The sequence below is a fragment of the Chinchilla lanigera genome, unplaced genomic scaffold (genome assembly GCF_000276665.1).
Source record: "Chinchilla lanigera isolate Chin_1 unplaced genomic scaffold, ChiLan1.0 scaffold00183, whole genome shotgun sequence".
NCBI classification, from domain to species: Eukaryota; Metazoa; Chordata; class Mammalia; order Rodentia; family Chinchillidae; genus Chinchilla; species Chinchilla lanigera.
The window spans coordinates 504970-520026 of record NW_004955584.1 but is presented as its reverse complement, the minus strand read 5'-3'; the positions used below and the strand labels follow the sequence as shown (position 1 = coordinate 520026).

At 42.0% G+C, this 15057-nt stretch overlaps 2 protein-coding genes across 2 annotated transcripts in view; both read left to right on the top strand.

The window, feature by feature from the left end:
- The window catches only part of LOC102025859, a 51859-nt gene extending 41022 nt beyond the window's left edge, over positions 1–10837 (top strand). The window contains 3 exon segments of the mRNA XM_013509845.1: positions 2254–2879; positions 5489–5635; positions 10709–10837. Of these exon segments, the coding sequence (XP_013365299.1) occupies positions 2254–2879; positions 5489–5635; positions 10709–10837 (902 nt within the window).
- Positions 10838–12433: 1596 nt separating this feature from the next.
- LOC102025527 (vomeronasal type-1 receptor 4-like) lies at positions 12434–13345 on the top strand. The gene has a single exon (XM_005414412.1). It carries the CDS (start codon positions 12434–12436, stop codon positions 13343–13345), a length of 912 nt encoding a protein of 303 aa, XP_005414469.1.
- The last annotated feature ends 1712 nt before the right edge of the window (positions 13346–15057 follow it).

Sequence of the window (15057 nt, the reverse complement as noted above, 5' to 3'; positions counted from 1 at the left end):
TTAAAAAAAAAAAAAAAAAAAGGGCAGCAAAGAAGGACACTGGGCACAAGACTGTCCCAACCCATGACCTCCACCAGGGCCTTGCCCCCTCTGCAACCTCAAGGGCCATTGAAAATGTGACTGTCGGGGGCTGGGGATTTAGCTCAGCGGCAAAAGCACCTGCCTGGCAAGCGCAAGGTTGTGAGTTCGGCTCCCAGTACCGGAGAAAAACAAACAAACAAACAAACAAAAAACAAAAAAACAAAACAAAACAAAAAAAAGAAAATGTGACTGTCCTAGCTGCCAGAGAGCAGGTAAGCCATCCACCAATTCCTTGCCCTCACAGGAGATCTTGTCACAACTGGATTCATTGTCAGCCAACCTGCCTAGTCTTGCTGCTGAAGAGGATTGATGGGGCTCAGGGTCCATGGCCCCATTAAGCTATCCTTTGAGCCCTGAGTCTCACTGGACATCTCAGGTAAGACATCTTTTCTTCTAGACATGGGGGCCACATATAGTGTTCTTCCTGAGTTTTCAGGTCACTGTATTAGATCCACAGTCTCCATAGTGGGAGTTGATGGCCAACCTACACAGCCCCTGCAAACAGGACCTATCCCCTGCAAGTTCCAAACTCTCTTTTTCACTCATAGTTTTCAAGTAATACCACCATGTCCCACACCCCTTCTAGGAAGAATCTCCTCCAAAAGCTTAACTTCTCCTTTACCTTTTCCCTCCCCATGGATCTTGTCCTCCAAATCCCATCAGAGCGTGCTGCCAACCCATTCCCTCCACTTCCTCCTTCCCTTGTTGACCCTATAGTCTGAGACTCCTCTAACCCCACTTGGCTACTCATGCTACATCTATATTAATACACCTCAAAGAGCCTTTGGTCTTCCCTTGTGTTCCTCAATACTCCATAGCTCCCAAACATCAGTGGGGACTCAAACTCATAATCAAGCGCCTTAGGGACAATGGGTTTCTCAGAGTTACTCACCCTACAACACTCCCATTCTCCCAGTACTCAAGCCCAATGGTACCTATTGCCTAGTACAATACCTTAGGGTAATCAGCAACACTGTTACCCCAGTCCACCCAGTGGTGCCAAACCCTTACACTATGCTCTCCCATATCCTTCCCTCCATTACCCACTTCACAGTCTTAGATCTCAAAGGTGCCTTCTTCACTATCCCTTTCCATTCTGACAGCCAAGATATTTTTGCTTTCATATGGACTGATCCAGATACTCTCATGTCCCTACAACTTACCTGGACAGCCCTGCCTCAAGTGTTCAGAGATAGTCCTCACTTCTTTAGCCAAGCTCTTGCTACTGACCTCGAGGCCCTTGACCTCAAGCCCAGCACACTGCTCCAGTACATAGATGATCTCCTCCTCTGCTCTCCTTCTCATGCTCTGGCCATACAACACACAGCTGTTCTCTTCAGTTTTCTGTCAGGACAGGGATATAAGGTCTCTTCAGCCAAGACTCAGAGAGCTTCACCAAAGGTTAAATATTTGGGACTCACCTTCACTCTCACCACTCATTCAATCACCGCTGACTGTAAAGCTCTCCTCCTTGACCTCCAAGTTCTGACTACAAAACAGTAGGTTCTCTCCTTCCTGGGTTTAGCAAACTTTTTTCATCTCTGGATCCCTAATTTTGCCTCCCTAGCTCAGCCCCTCTATAAAGCATCCAAGGGCTACCTGCTAGAACCTCCAGATCCCACTACTCCTATACCATCTTTTCTTTCGTAAGTTATAGGAGGCTCTTTTAAGAGCCCCGGCTCTCACTCTGCCCAACCCCACTCAACCTTTTATCCTATACACTTCCTCTCAGGGCCACAATGCAGTGGGAGTCTTGGGACACTGTCATTTCAGGCAGTTGAATATCTCTCAAAACAGGGACTGTCATTTCAGGCAGTTGAATATCTCTCAAAACAGTTAGACAACACAGTACTCTTTGAGCCTACAGTGGCCACCCTAACACAAGAGGCAAAAAGATTCACTTTATGGCACTCAATCACAGTACACTCACTTCACAACCCCAATGAGCTTATCTCTTGCAGGACACTCCCTGCCCTGATAACTCCCTCTGGCTTACAACAGGTTTGTCTAATATTCATATAAGACTCTTCCATTATATCTCTACCAGTGGTCCCCTCATTCCAGCCACCTTACTTCCCAACTCTGATGAGGCTCCTCAACACAGTTGTGTTGAAGTCCTACAGATGACTCCCACTTCCTTCCCTCAAAGTGATAGCACTCTTTTTCCTACAGCTTCTGACACACAGTTCATAGACAGTAGCTCAACAAACACAGACACTCAAAAGAGGGCATATGCCATAGTCAATGGATCAACGGTAATAGAAGCAGGCCCACTGTCACCTGGGACATCCTCACAAAATGCAGAACTCATAGCCCTTACACAAGCACTCACATTAGCCAAAGACAAAACCAAAAACATCTACACAGACTCCAAGTACACTTTCAGTATTCTCCACTTTCATGCAGCCATCTGGCAAGAAAGGGGACTCATCCATGCTCAGGGAACTCCCATCACCAATGCACCTCTCATCCTCAAACTTCTAGAGGCAGCACAGTTCCCGAAACAGGTGGCAGTCATTCATTGCAGCGGACACCGTACTCCATCAGATCCCATTGCTCAGAGTAATGCTTTTGCTGATACACAGGCCAAATTAGCTGCTCCACAGCCATATCCTTCCCGCCATCTTCCTGTCAGCCCCAAAGACATGCCCTCACCCTGGTATTCATCAGAGCAGTTGCAGTTACTCCACAAACCTGACTATCACCAAAACACTCAGGGATGGATCTTCCAAGGGCCAAAACTCCTTCTTCCAGACCAACAAGCACGAACAGTTATCACTGACCTACACAACTTCCATGTCAGTACTCAGACTCTGTGTAAACTCTTAGCTTCCATCACCACACATCCCCCCTAAAAATCATCACTCACCAAGTCACCCAAAACTGCCAGCTCTGTGCCAAGACCTCTCATCAGGGGCACTTACCATCCCGTTCTTTCCCAACTCACCAGCTTTGTGGGCATACTCCAGACAAAGACTGGCAGATTGACTTCACACACATGCACTGCCACAAAACTTATAGATATCTTCTCACTTTCGTTGTACCTGGTCAGGGTGGATAGAGGCCTTCCCCACTGCTTAGAAAATTGCAGATGTGTCACTAAGGTTCTCATATGGGATATTATTCCCGATTTGGACTGCCCCAAACTATCCAGTCAGATAATAGTCCAGTGTTTATATCCCAAATCACTCAGCAGATTGCTTCAAATCTCAACATTACTTGGCACCTACACATACCTTATCACCTGCAGTCCTCTGGGAAAGTAGAAAAGGCAAATGGGCTTCTAAAATCTCACCTTACAAAACTCATCTTAGAGCCACACCTGCCTGGGCCTCAGCTCCTTCCCTTAGCTTTGACTAGACTCAGGGCACTTCCCAGGGCCCTCACTTTCCTAAGTCCATTTGAGCTCATGTGTGGTAGACCATTTCTGCTTCACAGCTCCCCTGTTCCTGATAACCTTCCCCCCACTGCTGACTATATTCCAGTTCTATCTTTGCTCTGATACCTGCTATGACAACATGCTGACCTCTGTCTTCCACAAGTGGGGGATGATATACAGCCAAACTTTCTATAGCTCCTGGAGACTTAATATATCTCAAATCTTCTAAGCCCACAGGGTTACAGCCAAGGTGGTCTGGACCCCACCTGGTCATCTTGACAACACAAATAGTGCTCAAAGTCACCGGCCTTTCATCCTGGTTCCCCACTACCCAAGCCAAACGGTGCCCTGGCAGTCTCACTGCCTCCAGCTCTACACCTTCACCACCAGAGTGGTCATCACGCCTCCTATTTCCCACCCATCTCAAACTCACCAAAGACTCTAGTGAGCCATCGAAGTAACCAGTGTATTGTTATCCCATTTGGTTTTTGGTATTCATTGTTCTGCTGATTTTCACATTTGCCATTGGGCTCTGGCCCCCTTTCCAAAAAACTTTCAAGCCCCACATAAGATAGCTTAAATACTTTTTTATTTTGTTGTCATCTTTGGGTTCTGTACTCTCAACTGCCTACCCTACTGACATCCTCAGTAACCACACTCCCCTGCTCTTTTCCCCACAGTAACTCTCAAATATGATCCAGCTCCTAAGCCTCACTCTCCTCCTACTCCCAACTCTTTCCAGTCCACCTCCAGCTACACATGCAAAACCCAACCGTGATGCTTACCCTACCAGACCAAGGGATAATAGGTTCTTGAAGTTTTACTCCCTCAAATCCCAAAGTTACTTTTCATGTTCCCGACTGTTACCTTGTATCACACTGTCTAACCTGGGATAAAGGCACATGGAAAGGGAAAAGAAATATCCATGAAAAAAATCTGCTTGATTATACTCATTGTAAATCACCTATAGGAATACGTTGCTATCCAGATAGTCTATACATCATTCCCCAGTCTCCCATGCTCCACCAATGAAAATGTGTCTATGTCAATGTCTTCTGTCTTGACACCTCAGGCTGTGAGACCATAGGTATAAATAGATTTTGAAAAATCTTAAAAGATGCAGACCCTCTCATCTCAGCCTGATATGTGAATTGGGGTAATAATGTCAGATGGGTAATGTTTTCAATTCCTAATGCATCACACCCCCAATTCCTCTTGGGCAAAACTTGAGGACTCTACTTCCCTAGTCTAGACAGTAAATGGCAAAAACTTATGGCAATTTTATGACCTTAAAAACTCAGCTTATAACCCCACTTCCTATTATTGATGCCCTGGCTTACCCTGCAATGATTCTACAACAAAAGATCACTCCCCCTGTTCCCCAGCTCCTCTCACGTGCCTATGACACTGTCTCACATTCCTCAAACCTCAGAATGCTGGCTCTGTGTTCCTTATCAACAGCATCTATACATGGTGGCCCCTACACACTGGAATGCCTCTCACCTATCTTTTCCAAGTAACCCAACCATAGTGGACCCTCTATTTATTCACAACTCTCAACAATGGTTAACTAACCTTACTTGTGTAATCTCTCAATCCAAAAACTCCTCTATTCAGCTGGAAGACCTTCCCCATTGCCCTTATTATATCACACACAGACAAACTATGCACATCTCTCGCTGCCAGGGGATGGTTTATAGGACGCAAAAAAGGAGCTTATACCTGCCTCCTTCCTCAATGGACAGGATCATGCACACTAGTCCTCCTGGTCCCAGCCATGGCAATAAGTTCTCAAGATACCATAGAAATATCTTTCCTATCCAGCCTCAGGACATCCATCCTGCTCACAAAACAAGAACCGTTCACATTCCAGTTCTTACTGGAGTGAGCATTCTCTCAGTCCATGGAATTGGTTTCAGGGCAGGGGGAATAGGCATGAGCATTCATGCCAAAGAACTTTATCACCAGCTCTCCCTCAAACTTCACCAAAGAATAGACGACATAACACCCGCTATTCACTGACTTCAGAACCAGATTAACAGCCTTGCAGCAGTTACCCTGCAAAACTGCCACACTCTTGATGTCCTGATGATAGCCAGAAAGGGGGGCGCCAGTGCTATGCTGGGAGAAGAACGCTGTCACTTCGTAAATGAATCAGCGATCATCATGGACAAGGTAAAGAGCCTTCACAGTTGGCTAGAGCACAAATGCCAAGAGCTAAAAAATCAGTACTCTTTGCCCTCACCATGGTCATGGTGGATGACATATTCGGATCATGGGCCCCCCTCCTGCTTCCTCTTCTGGGTCCTTTAATCACGATAATGACCTGTTTACTCAGAGCACCTTGCTTTTTTAAACTTTTTTCAAGGTTTCTTCAATCTCAGATGTGAGCCTTCACTAATGATGAACTCCTCATCCTGGCTGAGACACTTAGCACCAGCTTCTATATAGACATGAACCGTCATCCTGTCAATCCTCCCCACCCTCAGAATGAGGCCCCCGTTCAGCAGGAAGCAGGATGAGAGAGTCATCACCCTTCTTAACAGCCAAAAGATGGGAATGATAGGTTCCTGCCCAAGTATGAATTGTTGAATTATGGTGGTGGTCTAACACAGCTGGAGCCCAAAAACAACAGTCTATCTTCTCCCTTCTCCCTTCAGCCCTGAATACAACTTCCTCTTACCTTCCTCCACACGTGAGGGAAGCCCCAATCAGCTTCTAATGCATCCCTGAGCCTTCAGCTTCTAGCCATAAACCCCCAGCCTCCTTTGTCTACCTCAGAAGAGCCCCGTGCTGCATGCAGGCCTCTCCTCTCTGTGTCCACAGTAAAGGCCTTCTTTCCCCATTTATTTGTTTCTTCTTTTGCATCAAAAACCTAACACTAAGGAGGGAGGGAGGGAGAAGGGGATGAAAACAGAATTAAGATGTGTTATGCACTAACGCCCCATGATAAATGTCATAATTATGTACTGAAAATATGAACTAATGAAAAAGTATATGACAGTACTTTGCACTACTTTTGCAATTTTTCTATACTCTTATACTTAAATTATAACATTTTCAAAATTCAACAATAAGCAACAATCTAAAAATCATTCTATTATTGCTTTGGAAAATGCATATTAAAACAGAATGAACTATATTTAAACAACTCAAAGTTGCCAATAATTAAAATGCTCACATTTTCATGGATATAGACATATATCATTATCAAATTAATGTAATAGATAAATAAAAACACTCAGACATTGCTTTTGAAAGAGTAAATTGTTGTAATCATATGGAAAACTGCTTGCCATCATCTTGCCATTATAATTCAATTGCTTGCCATTATAACTCAATACCTGTGGATTCTTAAGCCTACACCTTCAAAATGCATGTATGTGGGTGTCATGGTCCATTTCCCAGCAAGCTCAGAGAAGTTTCATTTATTAGAGCAATACCTAGAATCTAGCCATCAATTATCCTTATAAGTTGATTTATATGTGAGCAGTGAAGTTTGCTACAGCATGAGAATGAATAAACTATAGCCATACACAAAATGTGAATGAATCCTTTAGAAAATTTCTCCTGAAAGAAAGGAGACAGAAAATATCCATTGCATCTGTTATGGTTTGTGTCTGGATGTCTCCCCAATGCCTCATGCAGTTATGGGTGTGGGCTTGTAGAGTTTATGATTGATCCATGGTCCAATACTGAGATTATGGGTGTGAGTGCTACATCACCCTGGGGCCGTTAGCTTGTACACAATATAAAGCAGGGAAAGAGGTTTGCTCTCCCCGCTGCTGCTCCTCCCTTTTTGCTCTTGTTGCTTTTGCTGTTTTCCATTGCCATGAACTGTTGCCCTGTGCTGTGCGCCACTCTGCCCTGGAGCCAGCTGAGTATAGACTGAAACCTCCACAAACTGTGAGCTAAATAAATCTTTCCTTCCTTAATTTTGGGTGTTGGACATTGTCTCAGCAACGAGAGAATAGTAACCAGACAACTTTTCCCTCTTTAATCCCGCTAACGCTGGTATTCTTTGGAGCATAACACCTCCAACATATTAGGTGTGGAGAAAACCCTCGCATTGCCCAAATTCAACAAAGCCACACATCTGCCTTCTGCTTGCTCAGCACTGGACTCTGTGCCTCCTGTGTCCCTCCCTCTGACATCCTGTGCACTCCAGGGGCTCACAGAAAAGTTTCCCTCCTTACTCCTCTGGGTTGCTTCTTTGTATTTACTCATATAACTTGCACTTGTTTTTACTGACAGGAAATTGGGACATGTTGCCAAGTTAGTCCCTATCCCCTGGGGAGATGCTGTCATGGACCTAGAGTTGACTGGAAAATCACTGATCTGGTGGGAAAGGAAACTAGGGAAAAACAGGGCTCAGCATCTCTTCCCAAGCATAGGGCAGACTCACACTCTCGCTCTGACACTCTCCGTTATGGTATCACAGAGCACACAGGTGAGTAGCTTTTCCTCTCTTAACAAGACACAGCTGACCTGAAACCTGAGCCACAGGTAGGGCAGTAAAGTGATTGTATTGCTATTTGGAAGTGAGACCCTTAAAAGGCTTTCACGTGAAATGAGGCTATTTCTTGTTAGGAGCAGAATGTACCACACATTGTACAAACCCAAGTCCTCCCACATCTGCCTCAGGTTCTCCATGATATCATCTGCTCCTTTTCTTCTTTCCTTATCTTATTCTTTCTATCTTCTCTCAATTAAAAGTTAATAGTCTTCAATCATTCAAATTAAAATGTATATTTACATAGTTATTTCTCAAAATTCTTCATTTTATCATATGAGATTGAAACTTATGAAATAAGGAATTTCTCAGTGTATATTTCCCCAAGTTTATACTTGTGAGAAGTGTTTGCACCCTGCTGCTCTAGATTTTGTGGGAAAATGTCATTATTGATTATTCTTTGCATCTCACAGTTGGAACAATGAAAGTAATCATCAATTGAAACAGCTGATCACCCTGGAGTACTACTGCTCTGAGGGAGTGTTGAATGTAAGCACAGTCACCGTTCTAGAAGGACAATGGGAGAGGGATCTGGTCACACTCAGACCCAAGGCAAAGTCCTGCCACTTGTCCCCACTAGGAATGGAGACTCACAGGTCATCCCTAGGGGTGGTAACCTGGGAGAGGTCATAACTTGGAATTGAGTGAGGCGCTCTCCACACGGAGCCCAGCAGCGGGGTGTCCTGGAGCTGCTGTTGCTCAAGGTATTTTCCTCTCTGTGGTTCCATTCTGCTTCTAATCACTTTTCCTTACAAATTTCTTAAACGCAGGTCCCAGAGGCCATTGCTGGCTCCCTAAGCCTTCATAAGAATTCTGCCGTGGTTAGTGTCCTAAGGAGTCCATGTCATTTCAGTTATGTTACATAAAGTACTGTTGTTCACATTCTGGTCTGCAGTTTCATTAGTTTCTTTCCCATATTGTTGAGGGTTTTTAACACATTGCCCGCTGTCTAGAAGCCTAGCTAGAAGTCTACACATAAGGATTTTAGATTTTAGTTTCTCCATTTAGAGCTCTCCCTCTCCCATCTTCTGGTTGAATAACTTTGTCATTCTCTAGACACAAGAATGTGTAAATGATTGACTTGAAATATGACCTTATCATGAGACATGACTTATTCATATTTTCCAGGTTAGAGAACTATACCTACAATTCCAGGAGTCTTGTTTTTCAGGATTCTGATTTTTCAATCTGCGATCTACCTTGGTTTATACTCTTTCTCCCTTCCCTTTTCCCTGCCGCCTTCCATCCCTCAGTGTACTTTGTCACATTTTCTTGCTTTACAAAATGTATTTGCTCACTCTCTTCCTAATTCATGATTACCTCCCAATCACAGAATGTGTATTAAATGAGCCTGGAGCCCTGTACTAAACTACCACTTACGGGAATACAGAAAAATGAGCAACCATCTGGGGTGGCTTCCTAAATTTGGACAGTCTTCTTCACAGGTATTTATTCATGGGAAGATGATGTGGTCTTTCTCAGTTGAGTTCAGGAGAAGGTCGTGGTTATCATGTACATTTTCTCCTCCCCTCTTCCTTCCTCTTCAAATATGCAGTTGTGCAATATTTAATATAATTTTAGACCAGGTTTTTATAATATGATGACCACATTTCTGTACTCAGTGGCTGCTTCCTTTGTCTTCTTAATACTATATGTTGCCTCTACACACTGAAGTGGTGTAGGCATTCGAATGCACTCCTGCAGATGTTAGCAAACAATGCAGTAGGCACGGAGCTCTCAGTTCAGGCAGTCACACTCCTATGGTCAATACTTCTCTGCCTGGGTGAACAGAACAAGCTTAGAAACTTGGTATTGTGTCTTTACAGAGAAAAACATCAGTGATAGAGAGGAGAGGGAAAAAAACTTTTCTTCTGTCTTAAAGCAAGGAAATAAGAATTTAAGGAAGGGCAATTTCAGAAAAATTATTTTAGATATCAATTATAACAACTGTTTTTATCTGTTTCAAAATTTAAATGTTTTGTATTATTTTTTCCAAATTTTTTTTTGAGATAGAGTCTTACTGTGTAGCCCAGGCTGGCCTCAAACTCATGGTGATCCTCTTGCCTCTGCCTCCAAAGTGCTGGGATTATAGGCACGTACCACCATGCCTGTCCATTTTTTCCAATTTTTACACCTTTAATTTTTCTCATCTTAGGTTTCTTGACATATATTTGATCTTCCTATTTCTTTTGCTCATAGCTTTCTGTGCTTTTCATGAGTTTTAGTTTCTATTTTTGTGTTTGAGTGTTTGGATTATAGGAAGGAATTCAACCATTTGTTCACATTTGTACATTCAATTTTATCAAATGCGGTAAAAATACACAGTGATCAACAATTTATAAATCAAAGAATTAGAATTTTGAAGATTAAGATTCAAAACTTGGCCTTTTCTCTTCACGGTTTACCTAGTTTGAGATGTCACAGATATTTGGTCTTATTCTGTTGCATTTTTCCACTGAAGCACACTTAGGTTTGGATGGAGATCCAGATTTAATTGTCCTGTGCAGGACATGCAGTTCTTACCCGTGGTGCTCAGAGTTGTATCCCTTGTCTTCTGTAACTCATATGAGACTATGACTGACTTTCTCAATTCCTGTCATCCTCACCATGGTCCAAGGTTTCCACAGCCCACACATGACAGTCTCATATCATGCACTGCTGTTCCTGGAGGAAATTCAAACTCAGGCACTTCCAATATCACTCTGGTCTAACACCTTTCTGTCTGTTTTCTACAGGTAAAAACAGAAGGCCATCACTGGGACCCTCTTGTCTTTACCTGGTCTTCATGCCCCTCGGCCTGGGCCATGCTGGCTATGAGCACTGCAACTCTGCCAATGCAACAGAGATATGGCTCTCATCTGTGATACACTTGCTGCTTTTAAAAATGTTGTTATGTTGGTGTCCCCCGAGTAACCGAGGAAGTGGAGCATCTCTTCTTATGTTTGGTGATTATTTGTTTGTCTTTTTAGAAGAAATATATTCAGATCTTTGGCCCATGTTTTCATGTTTATCACCTTTATCACTGGAGGAGTTCTTCAGACATTCTGAGTATTAATCCCTCATTACATACCTGATTGAAACTATTTTCTCCAATTTCTCTTATGTTTTGAGTTCTAGTGTGAGTGATTTTTCAGAAGCATTTTGAATTTTTAAATCTTAGCAATTAATTACAGTTATAGTGGAAGGTAGTTAACAAATTAATTAAGTGTTAAATAAAGTTGATTAGTCTTACTGTCAATTAAATTTAATTGTAATTTTATTTAATGTAGAGAATACTTTAGAGCACATTGATTCATTTGCAATAATGAGAATTCACATCTGGTATGAATGGTATGTACATTATTCCCATGTTTATTTACTTAATCCATTTTTTATGCTAAAAATTTCTTATTCCTATTTCCCCATAATTTTATTTGTGTTCATGAGCATTTATAAATTAAGCTTTATTTGGTGAGTTGAAATTACGCAGCAATATTTCTGTACCTGTTATTCACATCTAAGAAGAATAGTGAATTATAGCTAATTGTCATTTTTGAAATTTTCAGGCCAGTTGCAAAAACTGATTTAAAAGTAAGCAGGGAGCAGTGGTGCATACCTATAATCCTGGAACTCTGGGAGGCTAAGACAAGAATATCTCAAGTTTGATCCCAGATTGAACAACTTAGTAACTTAGACCCTGTCTAAAAATTGAAATAAATAAATAAATAGGCAGATAAATAGATAGATAAGAAAGTTTGAGAATGTGGCTCAGTGCAAAGGTCCTGAGTTCAGTCCCTGGGATTGCAAAAATAAATAATTAATAAATAAAAACTAAATAAGATAATTCAGTATTTCTAAATATTTTTATTATAAATTTAAAATTTATTTTAAAATTTTTATAATACTGACTACATGATAATATTTTTAGCAATTGCAGTTTTGATGCCTTGCATGCTTGTGTCTGATTTAAATGAAGATAAGAGTCCCAGTTAAATATTTCAATCATTCTGCCCCATCAAAACATTTTTATAAACCTCTTACTAAACAAATACTGCCATCCATTTATTTGTATCCTATATGGGATATTTGCAAGTTTTTTTCCTAAAGAAGAATTAGGCAAGGATAAACTTTTCTTCTTAAAAGGGGTGTGAATTGTTCACAACCATGAACAGTGCCTAAAATATGCGCAAGAGAAATCTTCCAAGTAACTGACAGAAGTTTTACAAATTGAGATTACTTCTATTTCTCAATCAATGAATAACACTAAAGTGTGTAACAAGAGAGATTAGCTGAAAATGTTCCTTAATGTAAATGACAAGTTTTAAGACATTTATAAATGGTAAAGATTTATAATGATGATAAGGAGATGAGTATTTGCTTCAAACTACTTAGTGAAACTAATGAGAGTTTGACATTTCTGTCAACTATTAGCAGAACCTGTTCTTGCTAATAAATTTTCTTTTTCTTTAGGTGCAAAGAAAATGATTCCAGAGCACTTAGTAATGGGTATTTTCTTCTTCTCCCAGACAACTGTGGGAATTTTAGGCAATTGGTCACTTCTGTTTCATTATTTCTTCTCTGTATATACGGGAAAGAATTTGACACCCACAGACCAGATTATAACGCACTTGACCTTTGCCAATTCCTTGGCTATTATGTCAAGAGGAATTCCTCAGACAATGAGACAATTTGGGTCGAAATATTTACTGGATGACACTGGATGTAAACTTACTCTATACTTGAACCGCATATCCCGAGGGATTTCCCTGAACACCACCTGCCTCCTGAGTTGCTTCCAAGCACTCACAATCAGCCCCAGAAGCGGCAAGTGGGTGGCATGGAAACACAGAACCACCAAGTACATCAGCCCCTGCTGTTCCCTCGGCTGGCTCATACATCTGCTTCTCAACATCATGATTACAATGCGAGTGACTGGTTATCCCAACAGCGAGAATTTCACTAACAGATTTCATTATGGGTTCTGCTCAGGGTTTGTTTCCGGCACCATAACAACTCCACTATACGTGTCCCTGCTCTGCTGCACAGATGGTCTCTGTTTGGGTCTCATGGCCTGGGCCAGTGGCTCCATGGTGAGCATCCTCTATGGGCACAAGAGGCAGGTTCGGTATATCCACAGTGCCCACCGCTCCCCTCGAGTCTCCCCGGAGGCCAGAGCCACCCAGACCATCCTGCTCCTGGTGTGCACCTTTGTGACCTGCTACTCCCTCTCTTCCACCTTGGTAGTGTATGTAACTTTCTTTGAGAATCCGAGGCTATGGGTGATAAACATCTTTGCATTTCTAGAAACATGTTTCCCCATGTTTTGCCCCTTTGTCCTCATCAATAATAACTCTACTTCCAGGTCCTATTTTTCCTGCTGGGGGAGTAGGTAGTTTTCTCCTGATTTCTCACAAATTCTGTTGGATTGTGTTACCTCAGTGGTGGTGAACCTATGGAGTGGTTCATAGGTTCCATCTGTGACCATTCCATAGGTTCCTGTTTGTTACCACTGAAAGCTCTAAAAGTTTTGCCATAATGGTATTTTCTGATACCTTCACATGTTCCTTCATCCTTTACATGAAGCTAAGCCCCTCTGCAGAGCACACAGTATTGGATAATTCAGTGGTTCCATGAAGTACATAGAGGTAATCATCCCAGGCACCAGAGAAGGCGCAACACACTTTGATGATAGTAAGACATCCTTTTTACTGTTCTTGTTTTTGGTTTTTCTCTGGTACCAGGAATCGAACTCACGACCTTGTGCTTGCCAGGTAGGCACTGTGCCACTGAGCTAAATCCCCAGCCCCAAGACTTCCTTTTTGATAGGTTTCTGCCCAGCCCTGAACATGACTCCCTCTTACCCTTCCCATACGTGTAAGGGAAGCTCCAATCAGCTCCTAGCACGTCACTGAGCCTGCCCCTCAAGCTCCACCTCTAGCCAGAATTCTCGTAAACCCCCGGCCTCCTTTGTCTACCCTAGAGGAGCCCTGTGCTCATATGCTCAGTTTTGTGTGGAGTCTCCCATTTGTCTTTGAGATCAAATAATCCTTTCATATGGGTCTTTTGTAGCTGTCTTGATGTCCTGAACTGATTTTAAAAATTTACCTTTCATAATCATTTTGATCTTGGGGGAGAGAGTCAGAAGTTGTACAGTGCTGGTTCCAGTGAATAAAGTGGGTGAGGACACACTGTCATGTTTTTAAGAGCCTGCCATTCCCTTTGATGACACTCTGCAGCAGCAGTCATGGTGTTTTTCAACATAGCTCATAAACACAGGAAAAAGACTTCAGAACTGCTTCAGAAATTGCAAGAATAATGGAATAAGTATGTTCGAAGTGACGGGGAGCATTTTGAGATTAGTGGCAATGTGTCTTGTAATATTTTTAAACTTAAGCTTTCTATTTTCTATCACCCTTTATATATAAATTTCTGTATCTTATTTTTTGCATTTCTCATAGATATTTATAGGAGGAATCTAGTACGAATTTACTGCTACCTTGTAAATGATCCAGTTTCCATGGCAGCAGTCTCTGTCAAGTGTTAGAAGTGAGTCCTTCGTGTACAGTCTACTTACCATTCTAGAGCACAGTAAAGTTTTTCACACGTGTTTTTATTCCAAGGAATACGCTCTCAGTGGAATTGTTTGGAGATGATTATATTTGCCTTAAAATGTCGATATATCACTTTATAAAGGACTGCATCCCCACCAAATAAGGAATATCCTTTACCACTGCTTACTTAAAAAAAATGCTAAATGCTCTCTTAAGTTGGACATTCAAATATCTCTTAGTTGATTTTTTTTCACTTATACATGCTCCTTGAATATGGCTGAATTTTCTTGTTTTTGTTTCCTACTGTTTGATTTTTCTGTGAATCTAATTCTCCACTTCATTCTGTCATTGAACTACTGAAGATAACTCTGTATCTTTCAGAAAAGACAACATGTTGGAAGGCTGAGGCAGGAGGATTGCCATGAATTCAAGGCCAGCCTGGGCTACATAGTGAGTTGAAGGCCAGCCTGAATTGCATAGTAAGACCCTGTCTCAAAAAGACAAAAAACAACAGCAGAAATGATGGCATGGTCCTGCAGCTGCTACCCATGATC